The 26,908-nt window shown below is 36.9% G+C and overlaps 1 protein-coding gene across 11 annotated transcripts in view; it reads right to left on the reverse strand.

Annotated features, from left to right (window-relative positions):
• ZMYM2 (zinc finger MYM-type containing 2) overlaps nucleotides 1–26,908 on the reverse strand; it is a 95,773-nt gene that overhangs the window by 44,993 nt on the left and 23,872 nt on the right. For 10 of the 11 annotated variants that reach the window (XM_076328137.1, XM_076328138.1, XM_076328141.1 and 7 more), the window contains 5 exons: nucleotides 19,217–19,502; nucleotides 15,461–15,626; nucleotides 14,364–14,576; nucleotides 1,363–1,513; nucleotides 453–568 (listed from right to left, as the gene is read on the reverse strand). In XM_076328137.1, the coding sequence (XP_076184252.1) occupies nucleotides 453–568; nucleotides 1,363–1,513; nucleotides 14,364–14,576; nucleotides 15,461–15,626; nucleotides 19,217–19,502 (932 nt within the window). The remainder of the gene's footprint in view (nucleotides 1–452; nucleotides 569–1,362; nucleotides 1,514–14,363; nucleotides 14,577–15,460; nucleotides 15,627–19,216; nucleotides 19,503–26,908) is intronic. The other variant, XM_076328146.1, reaches the window with a different exon arrangement.

Raw genomic sequence — 26,908 nt, forward strand, 5'->3', positions numbered from 1 at the left:
ATAGCTAGTTTTGTCCATAAACATTCTAATGGCTTAGGCTCTAACCTTTCATTTCAGAGTCAGTCACTATTCCCCATGACACACCTTTGTTAGTATAATATTCAACATGAGAATTTTGTTGATCTTCAATGCAAAACAGCAAGACTCATCTCCATAAAGAGGCTGGGGTGGTAAAAGTAAGATGAGCAGTGATTCTGCTTTGTGTTTTCTTACGGTACTAAGGAGAAATGGGTTGTTATTATCTGATTTTCTAAGTTTAAGATAGCAGCTAGTATTATGATTATGAAACAGTACTCTGATCAAAGAAATTGTTATGAGCCAGAAGCATCTGCTATGTTAATTATAACTCATAAATGTGTATATACAAGCAAGTTAGTTTAATATGCAAATAGTTAACACAAACACAGGTACACAAATATTTAGGGAGGAAAAGATTTAACACAACAGCTAACCTGAAATTTAGCTACACAACTGGAACTGCAAAAGTTGTACAGTTTTCCATCAGGCATTGTGGCTTGATACTGAGGTAAAGAGTTTCGTTTACAAAAGTGGCAAATAATTCCCATACCTAAAAGAAAAACGTAGTTTACAAACAAAATAAACACAAAATAGTAGCGCAAAAAAACCCAAACCAACCTGGATTACAGGCCAGCTCTTCCCACCATTTCAATGTAAAAAGCTAAGATTTGTCTGTTTTCCAGTCAGCTTCTACAAGTCACATAAAACAAAAGAAATTGTGGAGGTTTTGCTGAATTCTTCCATTAAAGATCAGCATTAAATATGAAATAGCACCTTCTTCTATAAAATTCACTAGAGCATTTTCAACTTTGAGTTCGCTGAATTGAGATCTATGCCTGCTTTGCATATTGAAGAACACGTTTTGAGTTATTTACCAGTTCCTTTCACCCAGACTAAAAATTTTACCTACAGAATATCCATATACATTATAACTACCTCTATGCTTCTGAAATTGTTGTTTGAGGAGATAAAATGGGGTGGGGTTGGATCACAGACAAGAGAATATTGATTTATATGCATGAAAATTGCACTATCATTCTGTGACACATCAGAGCACATTATGTCTCAACGTTTTTTTCCCCAGAAGCCTTAAGACAATTGAAAACTGTTTCCAACATGAAGCACAAAGGCCAGTGGGGAAAATGACCCCTCATGGGTCCATTTACTAGCACTGAATATAAGATGATCTTTCTCTTTTTCTTTTTTTTTAGATAAGTTTAAAAACCTATAAAGTCACATCTGCATAGATTAATTCTAAAACAAAACAACCCACCCCCAGTGTTCAAACTTAAAAAAAAAATCTACTCTTATCAGTGATGAAAATCCATCATCCTTTTCACTTACTTTGCGATTTTGCATATTTTGATTTGTGTGTGTTCATGCATGCAGTTGAGCAGTATGGCTCCATATATCCATTAGGTCCTATGCACTGAGTCATGTCAAAAAACCTGCACTGAGCTCTGCAGCCAGTACAAGATGTTAATTTGCCATATTTCTAAAACATAAAACAAAGCAAAACAATACATTAGTTAAAACTATGTTTGGCTTTTGGTTTTAAATTATGGTATAACAAACACAGAGGAAAACTTATTTATTTACTTCTGCAATTTGCCCCATCAGAACCTTCCTATATTAACTAACTCTCATGATCATCCTTCTCAAGAGCACTCAGCACTATGGTTGGGTCTCTTACTCCTGGGGGGGGGGAAGCAGGCTAAAACCAAACTTCTGTGTAAAGACAAAAAACAAACACACACCCCTCAAAAAACCCCAAACAAACAAACAAAGCCACCCCAAACACCACCATCTGCAAACTGTGAACTGTGGTAAGACTATACAGCAAGTTGTGCTGAGTCAGAGAGTTTGAAACAACACTGTTCCTCTCTCCTTGTTGATGGGACAATGGTTGTCCCACAAGAAAAGAAACAGGACTCTGGCACAGCAAAGATGAAGGATAAATAATGGTGCTAAACTTTGAAACAATGTGTACTCTCCAAATGATAACATCCTTAATATTATCAAGTGTGAGTCAGGTGTAGCAGTTTCTTGGTAACAGCACTGTTGGGGGAACCTCTAGTTCCTCTGGAACTCTCCTAGTTCCAGTCCTCCAGGCAGGAGAAAAACACTGCAGAGTTACTGTGCTCCTCATTGGATCCAATGAGGAACTGTGACTCCATGAACCTGGTAACAGACCCAATTTTGACATCTCTCAACACAGCAGTCAGTCAATCAACAGTTTTCCACAGAAGGGAACAAATGTTCTATAAAAAGCACAGAAAAGTCGCACCAAGCAGAAATACCAGTGACACAGTCAACACACAAAATCAATTGTTCTGATCCACTACATGTATTACATACTTCAGTGTTAGGCAAATATCTCAAGCACCATAAAGCAAGTTTTAGAAAAAGAAGTTGACACCTTCCCTGCCCATAGAAATAGCATCAGGGTTTTGACAGTGATCACAGAGAATTCCTCATTTGGACAGCGATGAGTCTCCTATCAGACAGACTCTCTCCTTATTGAGTATTAGAAAATACCCTATTGACACTTAGGCACTTAAGATTTCTTCCCTTCTGTTAAGGAATAATTTTGGCACTACCTCTCCCTCTTTCCCTCTTCTCAAGAACTGAAGGGGGAAGGAAAGGCAAAGCATGTTTCCTAGGTGCTTCACTTTGTTCAGAGTAACAGAAGCCTCAGTGGGTATCTTTGCTCTTCCTATCTTTAACTACTTACATTTGAGAACTAGCTAAATCCAGTCTTACAGCCAGCCAGAGAAGAAACTTAATGGTTTTATAACATGTATCATCTTCCCTATATTAAAAACAGTACATAAAAACGTACAAATACACATGCCTCTGCCACAAATTGGGTGTAGCATCTTGCAGAAACCAGCAAAATTTCAAAATACCACACAATTTCACAATTTCCACATGTTGCTTTGATGAAACCTTTGCTGTGGATATCCTCCAAAAAGGAGTATGTGTCAAGATAATAAGCTCCTACCTAGAGGAGGGTATTTTATACAGCTCCAGGATCCTTCCTTCCCGTCTTACTTCATTTTTTTCTGTTTGCCTTTAAAAATGTTACCTAGCACCTAATAATCCTCCTAATCAGCCACAATATTGACAAAATTCACACTAAGACCAAAAATGCAGCAATTATACTGTTCTATGAGTTGGAGCTATTCTTCCAATATACATTCATCTCTTCTGACAGGCTAATAGACAAAAGCAGGACGTCAAGAATACTTCAAGTCATATTACCAGTGAGAACACAGGAGGTCACAATTTACAAAGGACTTGACTTCTTGGAACAAGCTTAATGGACAACAACCATCAAAAACCCTGCATGCACAAATACCCTTAGTACCTCTAGAATAAACCAAAATGTAAATCTAGAAGCACTGATGCAAATATGCTGACAAACAGCTTAACAAAGAGCGTTCAGGAATATCATCAGAAAACAATGCACAGGTAAGTGAAGCTTTCACAAGTTCTAGGTCCGAAAAGGGGGGGGGGGGAGCGCGGAAATCAAACTGAGGCCATGACGACTTCAAGAGACGGCAAGATGAAAATACAGGTTATAATAAATGAATTTATAGTAAACTGATCAGAGCATAATCAGAAAAGACTCATTGTGTCAACAGACTACATGTTTCGACAAAAATCCCTTGGAAGTAGAAATAGCTTTTGCTAACCATGATCTCAAGTATCTCATTATTTAACTGATGTCAGGAAAGGATCATGCACACAAAGTACAGTGCAGCAGCACGTCCATCACTTCTGAATTTCAAACATACTTATAATACTGGAGTTGTTTACTCATTTCACCCTAAATCTTTCAGACTTAAAAGCAACAAGAAGAAACTTTACCAGTATCTAGTAATAACCTAGCAAACCTAGATCTAAATTATACACACTACAAAGAACATGAATTTCCAAAAAACATATCAAGGATGCAGAAGATTCTGTGGGTAGAAACAAAAGCATAACAACAAAGTTCTCACTTTATTCTTGTCACAGCAACCAAGAAGTGTTTGAGCATTTCTGCATTATTTGAAGTTTAAACATGTTGTTACACAAATGAAGGTAATAGGACACTGGTGAAGAAAAAAAAAAAATTAAAAGGCCTGAAACCTCTTCAAATTTATTGCTCCCAAAACCTCGTACTCATCATCTCCTTCAAATTGAATTTTTTCCTGCATTTTTGTTATTCTTGTCAGCGCTCCCCAAACTTATACATTTGAATATTAAACCCATTCAAAAACCAAGGAGTACACCACTATTATAAAAAAGATTAATACTTTCAGGTATGCTTTAAGGTATACTTTCAGGTATCCTCCACTGACAACATCAGAGAACCTCACGCTATAATACCCCCTATGTTTTTACACAGCCATAATGCACACCAAGAATTTTCTCTTGCTCTTAGAATCATAGAATAGTTTGGGTTAGAAGGCACCTTTAAAGGTCATCTAGTCCAACCCCCCTGCAGTGAGCAGGGACATCTTAAGTATCAAATTTCCAGATTAGACTCTCTTCTCAAGGTTCTCAGGTAATTTACATTTCTACTCACATTCATCACAACATGTTGTCTTTCATCTCTAAGAATCTGCAGTATTAATTTCATTTGTAGAAAAAGTAAGATTTGAGAATCCTTTCCCTAGAAGTACGCTTCTAGCTGGAATAAATAAACGGAAGATTCACTAAAACTAAGGAGAACTACAGTAATGCATAGGGTTGAAGAGCATTCTTATGAGGTAAGGATTTTTGGCCTGGAAACAAGGTAAGTTAAGAGGATAATGACAGAACCAATAATGGTATGATGTGGGGCACTGTGGATCAACTGTTCATTGTCTTTTCTAATATTAACAACTATGGGAAATCATATGAATATCAACAGAAGACGTTTCAAAACAAAAACAGGAGGCAGCTCTTCACATAACAAACAACAGGTAAGCAGAAATTCTTAGCGAAGAACATCATGGATGGAAAAACTGCTTATTTTGTCTATAATCAGTTTTATCTACCATTGAAGTATCATGGGGAGTGCAAGGAGACTGGACAAGCACTTAAAGAGAGTCACTAAAAATAGCATACAGGAACTTTGCATAAAGTTCAAGAGATCCCCTGACTAGACTCTAGAGAGTCAGAAGCTAAGAGAATGCTCAGGGGAAAATATCTGAAGTACCTGCCCTGTTCTTACTCTTCCTTGCATGCCCACTTACATACACTGCCATAGCCTCTATCCCTGATCTGAACCAGAACAGCTGTTCTCATCTTCTTACTACAGAAGATTTTCCTTTTTAATTGAATATTTTAACCATCCTCAAGGAAAAGTGGGTGTTCAGAAGAGAAATTAAGAAAAACGTAAAGCTGTGTCAATTTTGTTGGTATTTCATGGTCAGGAGACGAAAGAAAGAACTTCACTGGTAGAGAGAAAAACAGAACAAAGAATACCAAAATCTCCATTACTGACTAAGTAAAGAGGGAACAAAAAAAAAAAAAAAAAACTACAAAACTTCCTGACTCTCTATTTTAATTATCACTGCTTCATTCTTTGTTTCAGAAGTACAGAATCACAGAATCATGTAGACTGAAGGAGACTTCCAGGGGTCAAGTACAATCTCCTGCTCAAAGCAGGTCCAGAGCTGGTTGCTCAGGATCTTGTCCAGTCAAATCTGAGCATCTCCAAGGATGAGCATTCTAAAACCTCTCTGGAGGATTTTACCACCCTCACAGAAAAAAAGCTTTTCCTTCTATCTAAATCAAGTTTCCCCTTGTTTTCAAGTTGCATCTGTTGCCTCTTGTCCTTCCACTGTGCACTTTTTTCTTAGAAAAGTCCAACTTTGTCCTCTCTATACCCTCCCACTAGATAACTGATCCCTCTTTAGCCCTCTCAAAGTTGAATAAACTAAGGTCTCCCAAGCCTGTCCTATGTCATGTGCTCCAGCCCTCTAAACATCTTGGTAGCTCTCCACTGAACTTGCATCAGTATGTCAATGCCTTTCATCCTGTGGAATCCAAAACTGGACACAGTGCTCCTCCAGATGAAGTCTCAGAAGTGCAGATGGGGGGGGGGGGGGGGGGGGGGGGGGGGGGCGCGGCGGGGCATGGGGCACAGAAATCACTTCCCTTGACCTGCTGGCTACACTCTTGCTAATGTAGCAATAGGTTGCCCAGAGAGGCTGTGGAGTCCCCATCCGCGGAGATATTCAAAACTCAAATGGACACGGTCCTGGATGACCAGCTCCAGGTGACCCTGCTTGAGCAGGGGCATGGACAAGATGACCTTCAAAGGTCCCTTCCAACCTCAAGCATTCTGTGATACAACCCAGGATACAGTTGGCCATCTTTGCTGCAAGGGCACACTGCTAACTCCTGTTCAACTTGTTGTCCAACAGCACACCCAAGTCTTTCTCTCCAAAGCTGCTTTCTTGGCAGTTATCTTCCATTCCAGATGAAGTACTGGCTTAATCTTGCACTCCCCATGATACTTCAATGGTAGATAAAAGTGATTATAGACAAAAAACCTGCAGATTCAAACTAGTTTCAGTTTCAAGTTTCCTTCAAAGATGGAATTAACTCAGAACCAAACCGCAACAGGAAGTATCAAGCATTTTCCTTCCATGCACCACTTCTGGCAAATTCAAATCTACAGTGTTCTATAAAATATATGCAAGTTTAAGGACTACTATTTTAAGGAGAATTTTAAGCAAAAACACTTATCAAATTAGTAAAGAAAATTGTATCAATTAGATTACTAGGTACAAAAAAAATTGAGTTAATCCAGAGGCAAAATTTCTAGAGAATAACAGCCCAGTGCCCTCTGAGGGGAAGCTTGATGCAAAGTAGTCTGACTACACCTCTCCCTCACTACTCCACCTAGATTCTTCATTGAGATCTCATTTTAGCTAGATCCCATTGCATATTTGACCTCTTCCAAAGTATAAAGTCTAAGGTAAATGCAGAAGCATGAATATTCTTCTGTTCTTACTGTATTTGATTCTAAACGTACTCATTCTTTCATGACTTGTTTGTATACCCTATTAGAGACTTAATCCTAGAAATCAGGTCTACTTCATGATAGGTATCTCATGATAGATAACTGAGAAAAGATGTATTATAAAACACTTCATGCGATTTGAAAATTCTTACGAGTTACTAGGTCTATATACATCTCAAATCTTCATTCCGTCCACTAGGACAGCGTTGAACTCAAATTGGCAACTACAAAAGTGGCTATCAAGACGCAAGACAAAACAGATGAATGGGATATATTCCAGAAATACAAGTCTTGTTGCAACAGAAATCCAAATTCCTGGAAGTAAAAGAGGAATTTTTATTCTTGCCATTATCAGCAATCATTTTAGAAGGAATCGATCTTCCTTTACATCTTACTGAAAGGATCATGAAAGCTGAAGTCTAGAGCTCTTCTTGCATACATCCTACTAAGAAGAAAGATCAAGCCCCAGAATAAGTATCAGACAAATACTGTAATTTCATGGTATTTCAGAAATAAGCATCACTTCTGTTTGCAACTGAAACTAATGAAAATCTCTGTTCTTGTAACTTTCTGGCTACAAGAGTATTTCAATAAAGCTATTAGTGCCTTGCATCTAGGCATCTGTGCTACAGACTTTTATGCTTGACTGAAAAAAGCAGCATGATCTGCTTCACGTGCCTTCAGAAGGACAGAGAGCAGGATGAAGAACATGCCTGCAGTATAAGAGAGCATTCTTGCTAAACTTCTCACATGCAAGTACCAGTTGATCCAGAACACCAGAATACCAGCCAATTGCTACAATGCTATGTAGCAGCCCAAAGATTTGCCTCCAGTTGAAGGAAATGCTTTGCAGTTAAACTCATATGGTCTGTGGTAAAATAGATGGGTACATACTTCTCAATCTAGGCAAACTTCTCTCTGGTAGCTTTACAGAGTAACAGTTTCGGATTAGAAACAAGATAAATACCGGGAAAGCTTCCAGAAAAGAATATTCTGGGACAGAAACACAGTCAACCTGTGTTCAAATAGAAAGGTAAAGGGGTAAGAAGATAGAAATTTTCTGTAAGTAGAAAAGCAGAGATATTCACTACATGGAATTCTATGATAACAGAGATCCATTAGTAAGGCAATCAAGAAAATAGCAGCTAAACTACTTCAGATTTATTTGAAAGAAGCATGGTCTGGATGGATCCAGAAGCAACATGCACGTCTAAGAAAAGAACCAGATGTCAGCAGAATCTGTAACAGCAAAGAAAGAAGAAACCATATTATTTATACAGTCTTTTGAAACACTGCACCCAAATAATCTCTCCCCCAAGAATAACAACTATAAACTCTTCCCCGCTCCAACAAAAGAGATTAAGATTAGTAACACCTCAAAAGCATTTGCCCAAGTCTTAAGAGCAAAAGCTGAAGTAATTGCTTTTGTGGCCCTTGAACACCAAGTGATTTGTGTTTACGTTCCATCAGCTGAACTTTGCAAACAGCCAAATCAATAACTTGTCCCGTAACTTTCCTTTGGCATCTCCAACTGCCAGTGCTCCCTCTTTTTGCCAGTTTTGTTCCTGCTCTCAAGACACTTGCCTTCATGCCTTCAAGAAAAGCAGAGCTGAAAATCCCATCTTCCCCTGCCTCAAAAAGCAAGTTACTTTTACACTAACTCAATGTTTCGTATTTCAGCTGTTTGGTTTGCCTTTTCTCCCTCTTCCCCTCAATCCTGTCCAATTATTCCAGGTACAACAATGCACGGATGTGGTTATATCCATCCTAACTCTGATACTTAGTCATATCACCTCCTTGCTTCCTCTTCCTAAGAATTTCCTGTGCTCCCACACAGATTACACCTCACAATTTTGACTGCCATCAGTACTTTTCTTCAAAACTACAAAGCTGCTTTAACATCTCTGATGTACCTATCTCACTTTATCTTCTAAAATATCAACAAAACAACATCCTGAACACTTACTATGAATGATATTCAGGTGCCTAAGGAAGCCGATTATATAGTTTTTATTGAAGAGCAGCAAATTCTACAGCCGAAGACAGACATTTAAAGCAGAAATGGCAAAATAAATGGTTCCAGAAACAGGAGTAAATAAAAGGTAGAAGAAAAGGTAGAAGAACAGGTAGTTTCTAGAAGGACTTGGTTTGCATCAGAGGCGCAAGGAACTGGAGGTATAAATACCAAGAGGCCTCAAAAAAAACCCCACACCACTAAGCAGGAAGGAAGGGGAATTGAATATTGCTTGGTTGATGAAGATTTCTGTCATTACCCCATCAACTATGGTAGATGGGGTAAAAAGTATCTAGCTTTTTGAAGAAGTGTACATAGTATCAGACTTCACTATTATCAGAGATTACTTCTTTCTCACTTCAGGTAATACTTAGTTTGGTATTAAGTAGTTTACCATATGAGGAAGAGATTCCACTATTAAACCACAGTTTGAACTGGCTGAAACCACAGAACTTCTCTTTAAAAGTGACCAGAAATTTAAATAAAAAATTGAAAAGTCAGTATTTCTAATACTTCAACGTAAAGGAGCTGTTCAACTCTCACAATTACTGGTTTTGTCAACAGTATTTACTCTTGAAGCAGACACTTGGAAACATGAGTTTACAAAGCAGTAACAACAGCAGGAAGCAGCAGATTTTATAGTTAATTGTACTATTGAAATAAAAAGGAAAGATCTGTCTTAACAGCAAAGAAGCACAGAAAAAGAACAGACACTGCATGGGACAAGACAAAGTTGAAAACCCTAGATGCTTCCACTGAAGTACTATGTGACAAGACATTCTAGCATAGCATTCAGTGAGATTTACACCAGTAGATAACAATACATTTTGTGAGACTAAATACAAACTCTACATAAGCAATGAATCATAAGTTGCAGAACTGATATGCATATTATTGTATACAGTGAAGGCTCCTAAACCCCTGCACACAGATAAAGCACATGAAATGAGTTTTAAGAGTTTCACAAAAGCAGTTTGGCAAGGACCAGAATTCGAAACAAGGAAGCACAACTGCCTAGGTTGGGTATTTGCTATTGTTTGTAAGTGAATGGCTTAAAGGGATGGCATAGCCTGGTTAGTCTTGAAACACGTTCAGTAATAAGTCTTCATCTAATTAAGGAAGTCAATCAAATGCACTTTTATTCAGTATAAATACCAAGGAAAATTTTCACTAGATTAAAAGATACTGCAAGCATCCTCTCCAACTAGGAAAATACTCTTTGGCTTGCATTCACCCAGTACTCACTTCATTCCAGAGCTATTAAGAAGCCTATGAAGAAATAGCCAGAGCTCCTTCCCCCCTTTTCTGACAGCACATGAAGACCGTAACTTTTAAGAAGCACCCAAAGCAAGTGAATTCCAGGTCATATTCTAACAAGAAGGATTTTAGCTAAGGAAACAAAGCAAAAAAAAAAGTAAAGGAACATTTTGAACTAGAGTAAAGCATTAAATGCTTTCACGGCAGAATCAAGAGCACTGTGGACTGATCAGGCCACTAAGCAAAGCAGTTAAAGACTGTATTTTTAAAAGTAGACACAGACTCCACTTTATCTTAGTTGAACAGCTAAAAATTAAAAGGTATGGTTGGTTGCACAAGCCAAGTCACAGAATTCACTTGTTCCTTAGAACAAGGTTGTCAAGCTGTACCCAAATCCAGCAAACCAGGACACAAACAACACTGCAACTGCCTTGAAAAGGAAGTTGACTAAGTAGAGACAGAAAATATGTAATAGTATCAGAAACATTGAAACAACACATGTATGTGCTTTTGGTTAATATGTCTTCATGGCAGGTATATTTGGGGTCTGTTTCAATTTGTTGCATAGATACTAATTTTTAAATGAATCACTAAAAGTATTTTTTTAAATGGTTAAGTTCTCATTTTAATTATATGAAATGCCTACTCAAATAAAATATTTCAGCATTTGCACAATTACAATTTAGCCACCTCCTTGTCAGATGTCTCATTCTCTGCTACCATTGTTTTTTTGTTTTATTCATTTCGTTTAGCATCATTAAGTCCCTCTTGCCCCTCTACATGTGAAGAGTATGAACCTCAGTGCAACAGATAAAGAATTTACAATCTAGAAGTAGTTGTCGTCTTCAGGTTTAAAAAAAAAATAACCACTTCCAATAAGGGTTTTGTTTTGACATTTTATCTGAATTGTCACAGTGATTTTTTTGGAGGAAGGATTTTATTGTTGTTTTCTCTTTTTTAAAAAAGCTTGACGTGCACTTAGCTGTCTTCATGAACGGCTGTTGTGCCATCAGGAAATTAACATGCTCCTGCACATAACCACAGTGAGCATTAGTTAGGCTATGTCCATTTATATTTTTTTTTTTTTTAATTCTTACACAATTTATTAATCTATTTATTTTTCATAGCTTTTTTAATATGAAAGAAACCTAAGCTCTGTAATTACTTCAGATTTAGGTAAGAAAAAACAGCCATCACCTCTCAGAAAAACAGAACACAGGATGCAATATTCATGAGTATTTGTGTCTCCATTTTAAAGCGGGTTCCAAAACTGGTACATAGAAAGCTAAGTGCATCCATCACCTTGAAAGGTGACTTAGGCACTTCAGAAAAAAACTACTCCCCATCCCAGGAATAACACTGTTTCTTGCTCCCACCAATGGTCTAAAGCAGAGGAAAGAAACCCTTTGTAGCCGATGGATTATTTGCACTCAGGTGGCCATTCCAAAAGCCACAGTAATTTTTGTTACCCACAATTTTAATTTTTTTCATTCCAGGAAGAAAAAATGTCCATGATAAGTTACTGAAAATTAATTGTTCAAATCAGTGTAATATTTATTCAAAAAAATAGGGATGAAGTATATAGATAGGTACAAGTAATAAGAATCAGTTTTCATTTATTACTACTACAAATGTATAGCATATTGATAGGTGTATGACATTTACAATATAAACTGCTTAATACAAAACTCATACTAATAAGACCTATGTATTTTACAACTGTTTGTAAGAAAACATTTGCTAAAACCATTATGTGACACATGATAATCAGTTGTACAACACAATGCTGCAATCAAATGATACATCAACTTTTCCTATATTATTGATACCATTTTTATTTCAGTATGTAATAGCAACTCTCCCATATTCTCTCCTTCACCACTTCTCCTTTAAAAGCAAGATCTAATAAAAAATTTCCAAGAAAACATTGTTACGACTGAATAAAGCAACCTAAAATTTACCAATTGTGGTCCAATGAGTTGTCAGTGACATTTTCCAAAGTCTAAATTCCTTTTATAAAAACAGAATTCCTTGAATACATTCAGTTCAAAAAACCTTAATGTAAATGGAAGTTCAAACCTAAATAAATCCTGCTAGACAACTAAATATTCTCAAATAATTGTGTCCTAAGCAACTTTGGCACCTATAACAACATACACTACCACACTCCTAATTTTATAGCTTGAATTTCTCTTAATATCAAAAATACCCCAAAACCCCCAAACTCCAGGAACATTTGAAACCTACCAGTTAAGAATTACACTTCATCACCACTCCAAACCAGATGCACATGAGCACTAGAATTAAGCTTCTCACAGCCTATTACAGTTCCCCAGTACCAAGTATTTCCACAAAAATTTAAGAACGTGCTTAAATAAAGTCTGCTGTCAGAACTGAATACACCAAAACAATGTGTCTCAATTTTAAAGGTTCTCTTAAGGATCCTCACAATAATGCACAATACTCAATGCTACTTGTGAAGATTCCAGGTACTGCAAACTGCTCCTCTGCCCCAAATCAAACCAGAACATACAACTTGCTACCCATATCCTTCTCATTCTCAAATACATATCTAAACACAAAATACAAAAATATCTGAACAAATAAGAGTACAGACTGTAATGAGAGTTAAGTACAGATTTATCATGCGACCTCTCAAAATTCCACGTTCATTTCATAATTCCATGTGCAGTGCATGTTATACTGGTTGTGTGGGAATGTCTCAAGTTCAAAGTTAATCTCATGCCTTTTTGTTTCTTCGAGAGAGAGTATTCAACGTTTCTTCAAGTCTTTCCATGGCTTCTGGGCATGACTATGTTTTTAGTATCTTGGAAACCTATCCTGTCCCTTTTGGTATAGCTGTGACAAAAGAATAACGCTTATGTTATGTTTTCAGTTACGCTGTTTACATATGCACTTTCCAGATTTGCTGTTTGCACATTGCATATACACAAGAACAGCCATCCCCAAAAGTATCAAAACTGAATGTCCAAAGAGAAAATACAAACATACATGATGCAACATTAAAGAACTTGAAAACATTCAGCACTGCACTCCCTTTTCTCTTGGATCATTGGTTTCTTAAAAATGGAAAGAGATGAAGAAAGAACCCAAAGCAATGTGTAGCACTGGGGCCACTCACATATTCAAGTGTGAACTTCAAAAGCAGATAAAGAAATTTCTTGCTAGTAAAATAGTACTTTCATATTTCATAACACTATCCCTACAAACTCAGAGCAGAATGTACCAAGCAAAAAACCCAAAGAAAAAAATTCCCAAAATTGCACATCCTCCCCCAAAATATTTAATATTTCAGAGCTATCCTATTATACCGTAAATACTGTGATTAACATTTAAACCTTCCAGCCAGTATTAGCAATGTTTCAGGGCTAAGCTGGCTCTGCAGTATGTAAAAGACATCAACATCAGATTTCTTGATTTGGATTATTTTTAACCACAACAATTATTACTGTCTTAACAGTCTTAAGAATAAATAAAAAACAAACCAAGTAAAGAAAATAAAAGCACAACATTTAACATGTTGAAGGATGAAAGTAACAATAAATTTCGAGATCCTGTGCTGTACAGTGAAGGAGATTAGACATAGTACAGGTACACAGCCAATGTGTAATCAGTTAGAGCACTCTCACAGCAATGTCCCATCTGTATGCTCTGCACATTTTTTAATGTTTCGATTGCATACAAGCGAGCTTTTCAATCTAAAAAAGATCACTTAAGGACCAGTAAGCTTGTGGGTCAGGCTTGCTATTAATATACTCGTAAGTGATACAGCCATTAGAGAGAAAACAAATTATGGACAGAAAGTTTAATTTTAAAGTTGTTTTCATTAATAACAAATAGGTATTGCTATTACAGCAACATGAAAAAAAGCCAGTAGTAAAAGGTCCATTCTGGCTAGTCTGCCCTCACTGGAATTAATTTCATTTTTAGAAGTCTTTGTTACTTAAGACTTCTAATGAGAATTAAAACCATGTTATGAACAACAGGATAAATTTAAGGAGTATTAATGTTTATTTAATTTTAATTTATAGGTAAAGAAGTAATTACCTGCTTGTATTCACCAACGCAGTTCTGACAACAGAATCTTTTCTGCTGACCATCAATAGTAAGAATATTGTTTCCAGCTCCTTTACTGGGCAAATACTCCCCGCAATGCTCACAGCAATTCATTATTAAACCATTTGCCATCCTGTATCTATTGAAGCAATGGTCACTGCACAGCTTATGAGTCATATTTTTAAAGCTAACTTCATGGCGAATCTAAAAAATAAAAATAAAAAACATATTCTATCACCACACAAGCATAAAGTTGCCTGAAACTACTAGACAAGCCAAAAGTCTTACATTCAAGTACAATAACTAAAACCAGATTATACTAGCTCACTATTTAAGAACAGAGATGCTTGAATTGACCATGGAATATAGAAACAGAAATTGGTGTTTCTGTTGTCTCCAAAGTTCTAGAAAAAGTCTTGGATCCATTTGTTCTTGTAGCCTAGAAGCAAAGATCACAGGGAAGGATGTAATAATTGCATATTAGAGCAGAAGGTCAATTTATGAAATTTTATATAATACTCAGTTTGCAGGCTAACAACATGGCATATAAAGACTGGCCAGACACATATGCTGTGTGAAGTTGTAGCCTGAACTATGGTGGGCCCAGTAATGGCATCAAGAGTAAATTAATACATTAATAAGAATTTAAAGTTATGTTTATTCTACATATCTCTAAAAAAATTTGCATAATCTTTCAAAATATACAGTAAAAATAAAGTAAAAAATACAGTAAAAATAAAGTAAATAATACAGTAAGTCTTGACTTTTTTCAACAGCAATTCTTCTACGTGGGAGATCTGGGTTATAATTACAAGATGCTATGCCTAATAAAATTGTTGACAGTAGCTACAACATATCAGCAAAAGGCACTTCAAGTTTCTGAAACAAAAATCAAATATTAACCTCTTTGAATTCTTTCTTCAGTTGCTCTTCATGAATATTAAGCCTGTGTATCTTAATATATCACTGCATATGAAAATACTGAATCATATTTTAAATTTCCTTATTTTAAGTTCTCGTATTTCAGAATATAAGTTATTAATACTTCCATTACTGAGAAAGGTAAGAGAAAAAAAAGTCAACCAGACCTCAGTTAGTTTACCACAGATAGTGCATCTTGATTTATTCAAAACTCCTTTCGAGGGATTCTGTTTATCTTCATAGAAGGATAAACATGATGTACTGCAAAACTCCTGGAAAGACTCACTTGAATCAACTTGAGCAACAATGGTACCTTTCATTGTTGTTATATCTCTGAAAGACAAAAAAGCCCTCTAGTGTGCTTGTGTATAAATACATATATGTATTTAAACAGGAACACCTTACATCTTATAAGATTCATCCTTCCTTTTAATGCTTACATTTCAAACCAGTTTTGTGGGTGTACAGTTGTTAGTCACATGTCAAACACTAAGTTTAATAATATTTTTACAACTACTGCAAGCACAATATTTCCTGTGTAAAAACTTTTTTTTTTTAATGGATTGATTTTTTTCCCCCATTACATTATTCTAGAACCAAGTGATGTTAATGCACCATTAGGTACCAGCTATGGCAAACTCAATTTTATACAAAAAATTAACACAGCAAATAAACTAGCCCTTTTGCAACTTTTACAAAAAAGCTGTATTTAAGTTTCATATGAAAAATTCAGATTCATAGTAAAAGGAAAGAAATGGTCTTTATTTGTATATAACTCAATTTCCAGTATTAATCTCAGGATAGGATGAGGGGAAGAGAGAAGGTTTTCTCATAAATATAACCAAAAAGCTTAAAACTCTACCACATGCTTGCCTAGAAGTTTTGTAATTTAAAATTTTTAAAAAAGTTAATTCCATCATTGAAGTTCCAAAGCACCTGAACAGTTCATGCAGTTGCCCATGAAACAGCACCAATTTAATGCGTTAAACCAGACAAGCAACCATCAACAAAATTCATTTGAAATAGAAAAAAACTTCTTCTAACCAAACTGACTTACAATATTTTTCACTGAAGTTAATTCTAGACTTCCTTGATCTTCAATTGTGTGCTACACATGCTGCAAATTTAGCAAAGTTGCTAACACCATGCTTGTCAGTGCACCTTTGTAATCAGGTCTCCCAAACTTCTAAGGTCATTTCTGAAGTAGTTTCAACTCTTAATCCCAAACTATCACATACCATAAATTAGAAGCAGTAAAGAGAAGAAATAAAAACCTCCCCTTTTGCCCTCTAAGTAAAAAAAAAAACCTATTATTGACATACAGGAAATGCTATTGGGCAGAAAATAAAAAATTGACTGGGCACATCTGGATCTCTATTGACATCACAATGGATCACCAGTTGGAAAAGACATGCCCCAGACACTCATACCTAGGAGCCCTTAAACCAGGATGAGAGGAAAACATTGTCTAGGAAAGTATACAGCATTTTTCCAGACGCCCTTGAAAATAAAACTTTTACCGCCCCTGGATAGTAACACTTGCAAGCCTGCCTTCTTCCATCAAAGGAAAATCAGCAGATTTTGGCTTGCCCTTTGGCAAGATAGTAAGGATTTGTGCTGGGGAGTGTTATCACTTCTGCTCTGCAAACAAAGCCAGAGCTCCTGCCCAGAGGAGCTTACAGTTTCTGGCTGGTTTCCACCAGGACTTATAAACACTATTAACTTGTATCAAAGCACATATTAACTTGTATCAAAGGACAAAAGTGTGAAGTCAAAAAGAGTAACACAAGTCAATAAAAATTATAAACACTAAGGAGAATGCGAGACATTTCCTACACTTTCCTTCTTATAATTCCTATGCTGTTTATGTAGTTACAAAGGTTCAGAAGAGTGCTAGAAAAGTGGTTTACAATACTTAAAAATTCTGACTTTTCAGATGGGGTTATACAATTTTTTTAAAAAGTTATTGTAGGCTTCACTTTTTCCACTTAAAGTAATCTAGATATTTAAAGATAAATCTGAGCATTACCTCTGAAAGTCTGACCTATGACATATCAACTATTATCATCATCTATCCAACCTACATTCAAGACCTCCTGGATTTTCCTCGAGTTCCCTTATCCTTTCACTGAACTGCAATCTGACAATGTTATGCCTGCTTTAGTAGGAAAAGAACACAGAAGGAAGTACAGAGCAAAGAGTACCTGGTTTGCTACCACCAGATAGCAAAAAATTGGCAATAAAGCAAAAAACAGCTGGATAAGATTGGGCTTCACAATGAAGCCATGCTGCAAAGGAACAATTTCATGCATATACTGCCTTCTGTTTAACTGTGATTGAGTAAGCAACTGCATACTAGCGGAAGAGAGAAGATCAACATCACCTCAAAAATTGTCAAAGGTGACTTTACAGAGGTTCTCTAGAAATCAAATACACTAAACAAACTATTTTATGTAACCCCAAAAGCTAGAAATGAGGTATTTTCCTCATCATTCAAAAATAAAGCCTTTTCATTTAGGGCAGTTTTACACGTAACCTCTTACAATACACAGATAAGTATCTCTAAAGTTGCAAGAGAGCACAGATTTAGCCATGAATTTTCAAGATTTCAGTCAGACAAGAAGATTAGACTAGTCATCTTTATGTATAATACAGCTAGCTGAATATAGTAGTCACCAGATTACTTCTAAAAAAAATAGTGTATAAACATGTACAAGCCAACAGAAAGAGTACAGAGTGCTCTTTTAACTACCTCTGTAGAGGCAAGGATTGAGAGAATTTGAGTTTTTACATGTATTTAAAAAAAGCTAAAATATCTTAGATCTGCTAGGTTTTCAGTGTACCAAGATATGAATACACAGGATAGCAATACTTCCTATAGTTTATTTTTACTGAGTCTCAAGGAAAAAGAAAAAAAAAAAAAGACATACTCAGATCAGTAGCTTACGTCTGAATACAAGCCATTAATCCACCACACTGCATACTGAAGTAAAACTTTTTCACTAGTTTAAATCTGCAATGGAGCAAAGACCACCCTCTCCAAAGCATTCATTAACGAAGGCAGTCTTTACTGCAAGCCTTCTTTAGTTCAGCAAGAATTCATCATTTAACCAGTGTCACTGCAGGGTGTACTGTATTGAGATTTTACTGAAAAAATATGAAAAAAGTGCAAGTATCTCAGTAATCAGTACACTGAAAGAAAATGATAGTACAGCTGTTTTGTACACCTAACACTACAATAGTACAATTATGGAAGACTTCTCTGGCAATTTTAAGTTTGGGAAATAATGAAAAATTATAAGTCAAACCTAATCGATAATTTAGAATAAGCCACTTCTAGGTATGCTTGTCACTCCCTCTGTACTGCCCACTTAAGGCATCTTCAGCTTCAAAAGTTGCCATAGTTGCCCCTAACTATGGGGAAAGCCTAAGGCTTCTCCTCTCCCCACACTGCCAACAGTGGAAGAGCTCCCCAATTTTTTCCAGCTTCTTGCAAGTATCAGTTTCTCCTCCTTTTAAAGCCTCTTGATTTTATATCTTCATCTATCAAAATGCATGCTTTCTATACAACACAAGGTCCACTTTTTTTTTTTCATAAAGGACTTCAGATATAAAGAATGTATCTTGTCACAGGATATATTATAACTTGGACACCTTGTCCTTAAAAAGAAACCAACAGTAATTTTTAGTGTATTGGCTTTCATAGAAACAATCTGCCATACTCCGAATTCAAAAGCTAGTAGACTTTTTATAGCGGACACAGTGAATTCAACATTTCCAAACAACATTAAAGTGACACTATATAAAGTACTTGTATAGTCAGATTTTATATCATTAATGAGGCAATTCTCATACATGCATGAGAATCTCAACTATTAATGGATTTAGCTGCTAATATGAAACAAAATAAAAAAATCCCTTACTTTCTGCACATAACACAAAGTTTCTTTGGAGTGGGTTTGTGTGAGAATGATGAGAGGCAGGTAGTAGAACAAAAAAGGTGGGCTGATCCTTTTCGCTGATATGCAGTCTGTCCCTTTTGTAAAGGCTTTTTGCAGTTTGCACATGTGACTTTAACCTGTTTAGAAGGCTGCTGCTGGGCAGAAGGCTGAAAAATCTGTTTAGGAAGAGATGCTACAGGTGACAAGGAATCCACACCTGGTTGCTTCTGATTCCTAGGGAAGGAAGCTGACTGGGATATCCAAGAATCTTCAAGACAAAAAAAACACATAGAAATAAGTGAACAGACATGTACATATATATATAATAATATTCACAGATGTATGATCATAAAATAATTTTTCTGTTGAACTGACAATTAACAGAAGAAAGATGATATTTTAGAAATTCAGGTTTAAAGTAAAATGCTGGTTGATGGTACTATTCTCCATTGTTACAAAGCTTCAGAACACGAACAAGTTTCAGGATGGTCCCATCCTACATCTAGAGACAAGTTTTGCAGACCTCAATTTACTTGCACTGGGTTTGCAAACTGGCAATTTTATCTTCAGACAAGCAAAGCTGCAATTACCAACTGCAATTAAAAAAAACCCAAAAAAACAGAACATGGAATTTCTAAACTCAGGTTTGAGATAAAACTCTGCAAAATTATAAGATCGTGAAAGATTTTCATTAGTTTTGTTACAAAGCTTTAACAAGCATCTGTAAAAATTTGTGTGTCCAGCCCCAGCGATAAACCCTAGAGCTGGGGTTCCCCATACTAGTTTCCTAGGAAAGTTCTCTGCAGCCAGAGAACTATACTGCAGTTAGACTGAAACACAGTGGCTCCACATCTGGGATCTGCATCTATGTCATTGATTCCCGTAAGAGTTCCTGTTTTTCTCAATAACCTTTTCAACGCAATGAATACCACTTAAAGTGCAAACTGGCAAAGTCATGAGAGTTCCAAGTCTTCCTCAGTAGAAATCAATGAGCCTAGAAAATAATATTTCATTAAGTTCTGGCAGTACACAAATCCATGTCCCTGTGTTCCAGACTCCACTAGTCTTCCATCTGTATTTTTGGACACCAGACTACTATGGAACAAAGTCATCTTTGCCCAAGCTTTTGTAGCATAACATGCTACAGAGTAACTTGCATACAAGAACTTAAGTAAAACTTTTTCTCCAACAGGAATACATCTAGAAAGATCACGTGCTTCTGTTAAATTACATGCTTGGTATCTTGGTTTGGAGCAGAATATACAATTCTGGGAGAAAAAAAATCCCCCAATAAAATGTAATTTCTAGGCTTTTCTCTGGAATTTAAACTTTCATTTTAAATAATTATCACCAGAACTTAGGAATGTTGAGCTTCTGAAGAATGCCAAGAATGATACATTAGTTAAGCATGAATTAAAACCTGAATAGGAACTTCTTTCCATTGTAAAAATCATTTACACACATTTTCAATAGTATGTGTCAGCTATCCCAAATACTGTCACAGCACTTGGGAGTTACCGTTCAAGCTTTTTATTCCCAGCATCTAGAACAGTACTTTACTGTTACTTACTGAATAGTAAACACCTGCATAAATATTACTGTATTTGGTAATACTTGTGCTACTACTTTTAAGTAAAGAGTAAACACAGCATTTACTGTAGCTAAATAAAAATACTTTGAATGTCTTATTGCAGTAACTCGGTGTATTCCTGGAGTGTTACTACAGCTAGTATTAACAACCAAATGTAAGAAAGATGATTTTGAATTCTATAACCTCAGATAACAAAAACCTTAACCTATAGACTTCAGCAACTGCCCCTACCTTATTCTTAAGGGACATTATCTTGGTCCACAATCATTCATTAAATAGAAGGCACCCTTTCTTCATACTATTTTCTAAAGTACTCTCTTTCCCCAAGAGGGTTTTATTAACAACACATTCTGCTGCAGCGTTTTAAAATTAATTTTAGGGACAAAGTTCTAAGAACCCTTGTTACAGCAACAAACAACATACATTCCTTAGAAAGTAGAAGATAATTTTCTGGTGTGACTTTGTAGCTGTCAAGGATGTCTTATTTCTCAGACATGTAAGACAAGTTGGACATTTACCCATTGTAATGCTTGAGGGTAAACAGAAGAGCTGGAACAAAGAGGTGAGGGGAAGAGGGAAAGGAAGCAGAACAAAACACATTCCTCTTTAAACCATTGAAGAAGTTTACCTTTGAAGGCATGAGTATCCATACTGACAAACTAAGATATGTTACCACAGTGCTTAAAGTTAAAATTCACCTGAGTGCCCTCTTCAAACTTTTCTATACTATTATGGTCTACTACCTCAGATATATTTATATCCTGGTAGCACCTTATCACCTCAAAATATTTTGAGATTCTCCTCTTTTCTCATAGGTTTCAAGTGGGAGCACACTGTATCTCCTATCAGGAATACATAGCATGCGCAGTAGTTACATGTGCTTGTAATTCCAGTAGCACTCAACTGCCACTCACAAAAACTTGAGTTTGCTAGGCTCATTTGGGTTTGAAACTTTTACCATGATTTCCTAGTACCTCATTAAGATTATTTCAATATTTCCTTAGTATCTTAAAGCTTCAGACAGCCTCCCTTAATTGACATTGTTTCATTTCTCCTTCCACAAACATACCACAAGAACATTTTAAGATCTTTTTGCTGTTCCTTTTTTTGCTTTCACTTCTTCCACATCACACCTTCATAGACATTAAATTTTTATATTGTGACTTTTCTTCACATCTCATTTTTTAACCATGTTACCTCCTCCACTTTATATTCTCTACAAAGGATCTGTAAAATCTGTTTTTCATGTCCTTGAACTGAGAAGGTGTATCACACTTCCTTAGTTGATTCCTGATGAGTTTCCATGCCCCACTGCCCTTATATCTTCATCCTTCAGGTTCCTATATGCAATTCTTTAATGGCCAAGTTTATGAGACTGTACAGTTTCATGTTCAATTTCTTCTTACTATAATGGCTGTTCAGGATGTTCCCATTCTTTCGCACTCGTTCCTGCTTTAAACTGCTATAAAATTATTCCTTACTCTCATTACACCAATACATTTATTTGTGGAGCCATCTTGCAAAAATGGCTCAACAAAACTATGTCTTTTAAAAAAAGCTGAAAAAACCGTATCAGCACAACTTGGGGCAGAGGTGGGGAGGACAACAGTAATAAAGTTTTAGAGAGATATGCAGCTCTTGAAACATATTCAGCTACATCTGCATTAATGACCTGGTTCAGATCAGGTCAATTCTAAACTGCATCCTCAATTTACTAGGTGTTGGTTCTGTTTTTGGAGCAGTTTTGATGCACAAAAACTAGATTCCGTTCAGAGAAACAAAACCTAAGTTCCAGTCCAAAAGCCCTTGAAACTCATGTACATGGACTTCTGTTCATCTACCTGGACTTCTCCAAGACCTTTCATATGGTCCCCCACAACATTCTTGCTGCTAAATTGGAGACATATGGATTTGATGGATAAGGAATTGGCTGGATGGCTGCATCCAAAGAGTAACAGTTAACGGCTCAACATCCAAGTGGAAACCAGTAACGAGCTGTGTCCCTCAAGGGTCCGTACTGAGACTGATACTATTTAATATCTTTATCAACGACAGACAGTGGGATTAAGTGCACCCTCAGCAAGTTTGCAGATATCAACCGCACCACTCAGCTTGGTGTTAAGCTAGAGGGAAGGGATGCCATCCAGAGGGACCCTAAAAGGCTTGAGGAATGGGCCCACATGAACCTCGAAGCTCAAACAAGGGCAAGTGCAAGGTCTTTCACCTGGGTCAGGGCAATCCTCAATACCAGTACGAACTGGGGGATGAATGGATAGAGAGCAGCCTTGCAGAGGACTTGGGGGTACTGGTAGATGGAAAAATTGGACATAAGCCAGCAGTATCTGCACTCGCAGCCCAGAAAGCCAATCGTATCCTGGGCTGCATTAAAAGAAGCATGGCTAGCAGGTCGAGGGAGGTGATTCTGCCCCTCTACTCTGCTCTGGTGAGACCCCATCTGGAGTACTGCATCCAGCTCTGGGGTCCCCAATACAATACAGACATGGGCCTGTTAGAGCAGGTCCAGAGGAGGGCCATGAAAAATGACAGAAGGCTAGAACACCTCTCCTGTGAAGAAAGGCAAAGAGTTGGGGTTGTTCAGCCTGGAGAAAGGTTGTTCAGCTGGAGAACAGAAGGCTCTAGGGAGACCTTATTGCAGCCTTTCCATATAAAAAGGGGGCTTATAAAGGAAGACGGAGAGATACTTTTTACCAAGACCTGTAGCAGCAGGGCAAGGGGCAACAGTTTTAAATTGAAAGAGGGTAGATATAGATTGGACATGAGGAATAATTTTTTTTTATGATGAAGGTGGCAAGACAGTGGATCAGGTTGCCCAGAGAAGTTGTGGATGCCCCATCACTGGAAGTGTTCAAGGTCAGGTTGGACAGGGCTCTGAGCAATCTGATCTAGTAGAAGATGTCCCTGCCCATGGCAGGGTGGTTGGACTAGATGACCTTTAAAGGTCCCTTCCAAACCAAACCATTCTATCAAATGTATTCCAATGCTTATTGGGGACATTAGGTTCTGAATTAATGTGTTCATTAATTCTGTTATGCACCTACTGCTTCCCATACAGTGGGGGCATCTAGATGAGGGGAATAGACTAACACTGATCCAGAAGAAATCTTCCAAACCACATACAGAATCACAGAAACATTTAGGTTAGAAAAGACCTTTAAGATCATCAAGTCCAACTGTAAACCTAACGCTGCCAAGTCTACCACTAAACCATGTCCCCAAGCACCACATCCACACGTCTTTTAAATACCTCCAGGGATGGGGACTCAACCACTTCCCTGGGCAGCCTGTTCCAATGCTTGACAACCCTTTCGGTGAAGAAATTTTTCCTAATATCCAATCTAAACCTCCCCTGGCGCAACTTGAGGCCATTTCCTCTTGTCCTATCGCTAGTTACTTGGAAGAAGAGACCGACACCCACCTTGCTACAACCTCCTTTCAGGTAGTTGCAGAGAGCAGTAAGGTCTCCCCTGACCCTCCTCTTCTCCACACTAAACAACCCCAGTTCCCTCAGCCGCTCCTCATAAGACTTGTGCTCTAGACCCTTCACCAGCTTTGTTGCCCTTCTTTGGACGTGCTCTGGCACCTCAACGTCCTTCTTGTAGTGAGGGGCCCAAAACTGAACACAGTATTTGAGGTGCGGCCTCACCAGTGCTGAGTACAGGGGAACAATCACTTCCCTAGTCCTGCTGGCCACACTATTTCTGGCACAAATACATGTAATGTATTTGCCAGAGCCTCACCATCAACAATTTTGATCTACTATTTTTCTAACAACATGTAGATGTCACATGTCCTAATTTCTTTGTCACTAGGGGAAAAAAAAAAAAAAGAAGTATCAGGAAACAATACATGTTTGCATCTTCAAGGCTTCAAATACTCTACAGAGGAAGCAGACACAAATAATAGATCTTGTCCAAGATGCAAACTAGAATGTCTTTACGTAACAGACTAGTTCTGAGATTTGCAAAACTGCTCTGTAAATTGATGTATTAAGTCCTTACGCAAAGTTTTGACATTCAACAAATGCCAACTAGCAAATCCCTAAAGAAAGTTGTGGTATCTGAAAACAAAGTTTGCTATCCAACTTCTTACATCCTATTTCTGAACTATAAGCAGTGTTTCTCAATCCACGATCTTGAAATTATATAAATCAAATCATTTTCATCATCAGTAGGCTTAAATTAACTAAGCAGGAATCTCCACGTCCATTGGAAATATTTTAGAAATCTGGAAATCAGAACAGATGGAACACCACTGATCCAGAAAAGATTAATCTATCCTTAGCAATCATAGACTGGAATTGTGTAGAATACATTAAACATATTTAACATCAAATGCTTCCTGTCATATTATCAAAGTTTCTAACAGGCAGGGTTAACTTCTACTGACAAGACCTTCTAGAAGACAAGGAGGCAACTTCCAGGGAAAAAGAACAAAATTGAAACTTGTATCTTGCAAACCTTTCCTTTACATCTTTGCAAGTACAAAAACCTGTAAATGATCCGCACCTACCGTGTTTCAGGCTTTTTCTTGTGTAAAAGCCATTTCCACTATAGCTGTCTCTCCTCTTTCCTCCTCTTGTTTCTTCTTCTCATGTTCTTTGTCATTTTTCTAATTCCTCTCGTTTGGTATTTTTCTCCTTCCCTTTTACCTGTGGCAGCCCTTCCTGCTTCCTTTTGAACCTACTGCTCTATTTTTCACATACAAAGACCACAGCCATAAAAAAATCCTGTATATGTACACCCCGAAATACATCTTTCACATCCACTTGTAAACCTATTTTTTTCCTCCCTTCTGAGTGAGTCTTTTTCATCAAGGCCCTAAAAGGACTCCCAGCCACTACTCCTGTCTCTCTGGATTCAATCTATTTCAATATTGCTACGGTCCCTGCCTATCAGACTTCATACCAGCAAATTTCTGGTGTGTCTCTGTTAATCACACCAAAAATAAAAGTTCAGTAGTTTAAAGGAAAGCACATGCTTATTTTCTTAAGATGTGCTTTTCCCAAGAAAAACAAAGGCACTACTTTAAGGTAACAGTCATCCACGACTACTTGACCATCTGTGATAACACAATAATCATACCCCATGTCTAAAAGGGATCAACCAGCAATAGTGGGAATATTGGTTTTAAGAGATTAGGAACTGAATTTCTAAATTATTCAGTGAGACATCCAGACTATAAAAGCTTCCAGGCTTTCAACTTCAGAAGTCAAATTTTGAAATCAGTTTCAAGATTAACACAAAAAACCCACAACCTAACATCCTACTTAAAGCTTAGCTTCATACTGCCATTTCCATAATACAATATGAAAGGTATTAATACTTTTACAAAAGTATTTGGTAATATATGACCAAATTGAAGAACTGTGCTATTTAAATATTTGTTGAAAAACAGGTTAAAAAAAAAATCTGTGTTTTAATCAGCATACAAGCAAGTTAAAAAATAGTGCATTAACAAGGGTCTACTGCACCTAGATTATAATTGGTTTAAATTTTCCTTTTAAAATGACCCTAACTAGTCTGAAGTTAAACCTGTAGCAAAAGTGGTAATTTGGCCCACTTCTAGCCTAACAGGGCAGCAGTGTACCAGTATATGTTGGAACTTGGAAGATTTTAAATTGCTTATGTGAAAGCTTAAATTCTGTAGACTAGCAATTCCAGAAGACCATTCATGGCTGCTTCATTTGGCTTTTAGCAATACCTGTTTACTTGCTAAATCAGGAGACAATATACTGCTATTTACACAGATATAGAACAAAACCAGCCAAATCAAACTAACTAATATTGTATGATATAAATACATATTATCACAGGCGACTAAATAGCAATTATAAAGTGTATATAACTTACTGCAGGAATATGTGAGTCCACAAGTAACTAGGACCCTATTTTGTTAAGCATTGTAAATACCAAGAATTGCTTAGTATGCAATGAGTTACGACAGCTAGCTACTTACAACTTCAGATCTGACTTTCAAATTCAGGTTTTCTGCATGTCAAATTACATTCAGACGGCAAGACAACAGATCAGTAAAATAATACTTAAATAACTTTGATGCATTAT

Source organism: Aptenodytes patagonicus, chromosome 1, assembly GCF_965638725.1.
Source record: "Aptenodytes patagonicus chromosome 1, bAptPat1.pri.cur, whole genome shotgun sequence".
Classification (NCBI taxonomy): domain Eukaryota; kingdom Metazoa; phylum Chordata; class Aves; order Sphenisciformes; family Spheniscidae; genus Aptenodytes; species Aptenodytes patagonicus.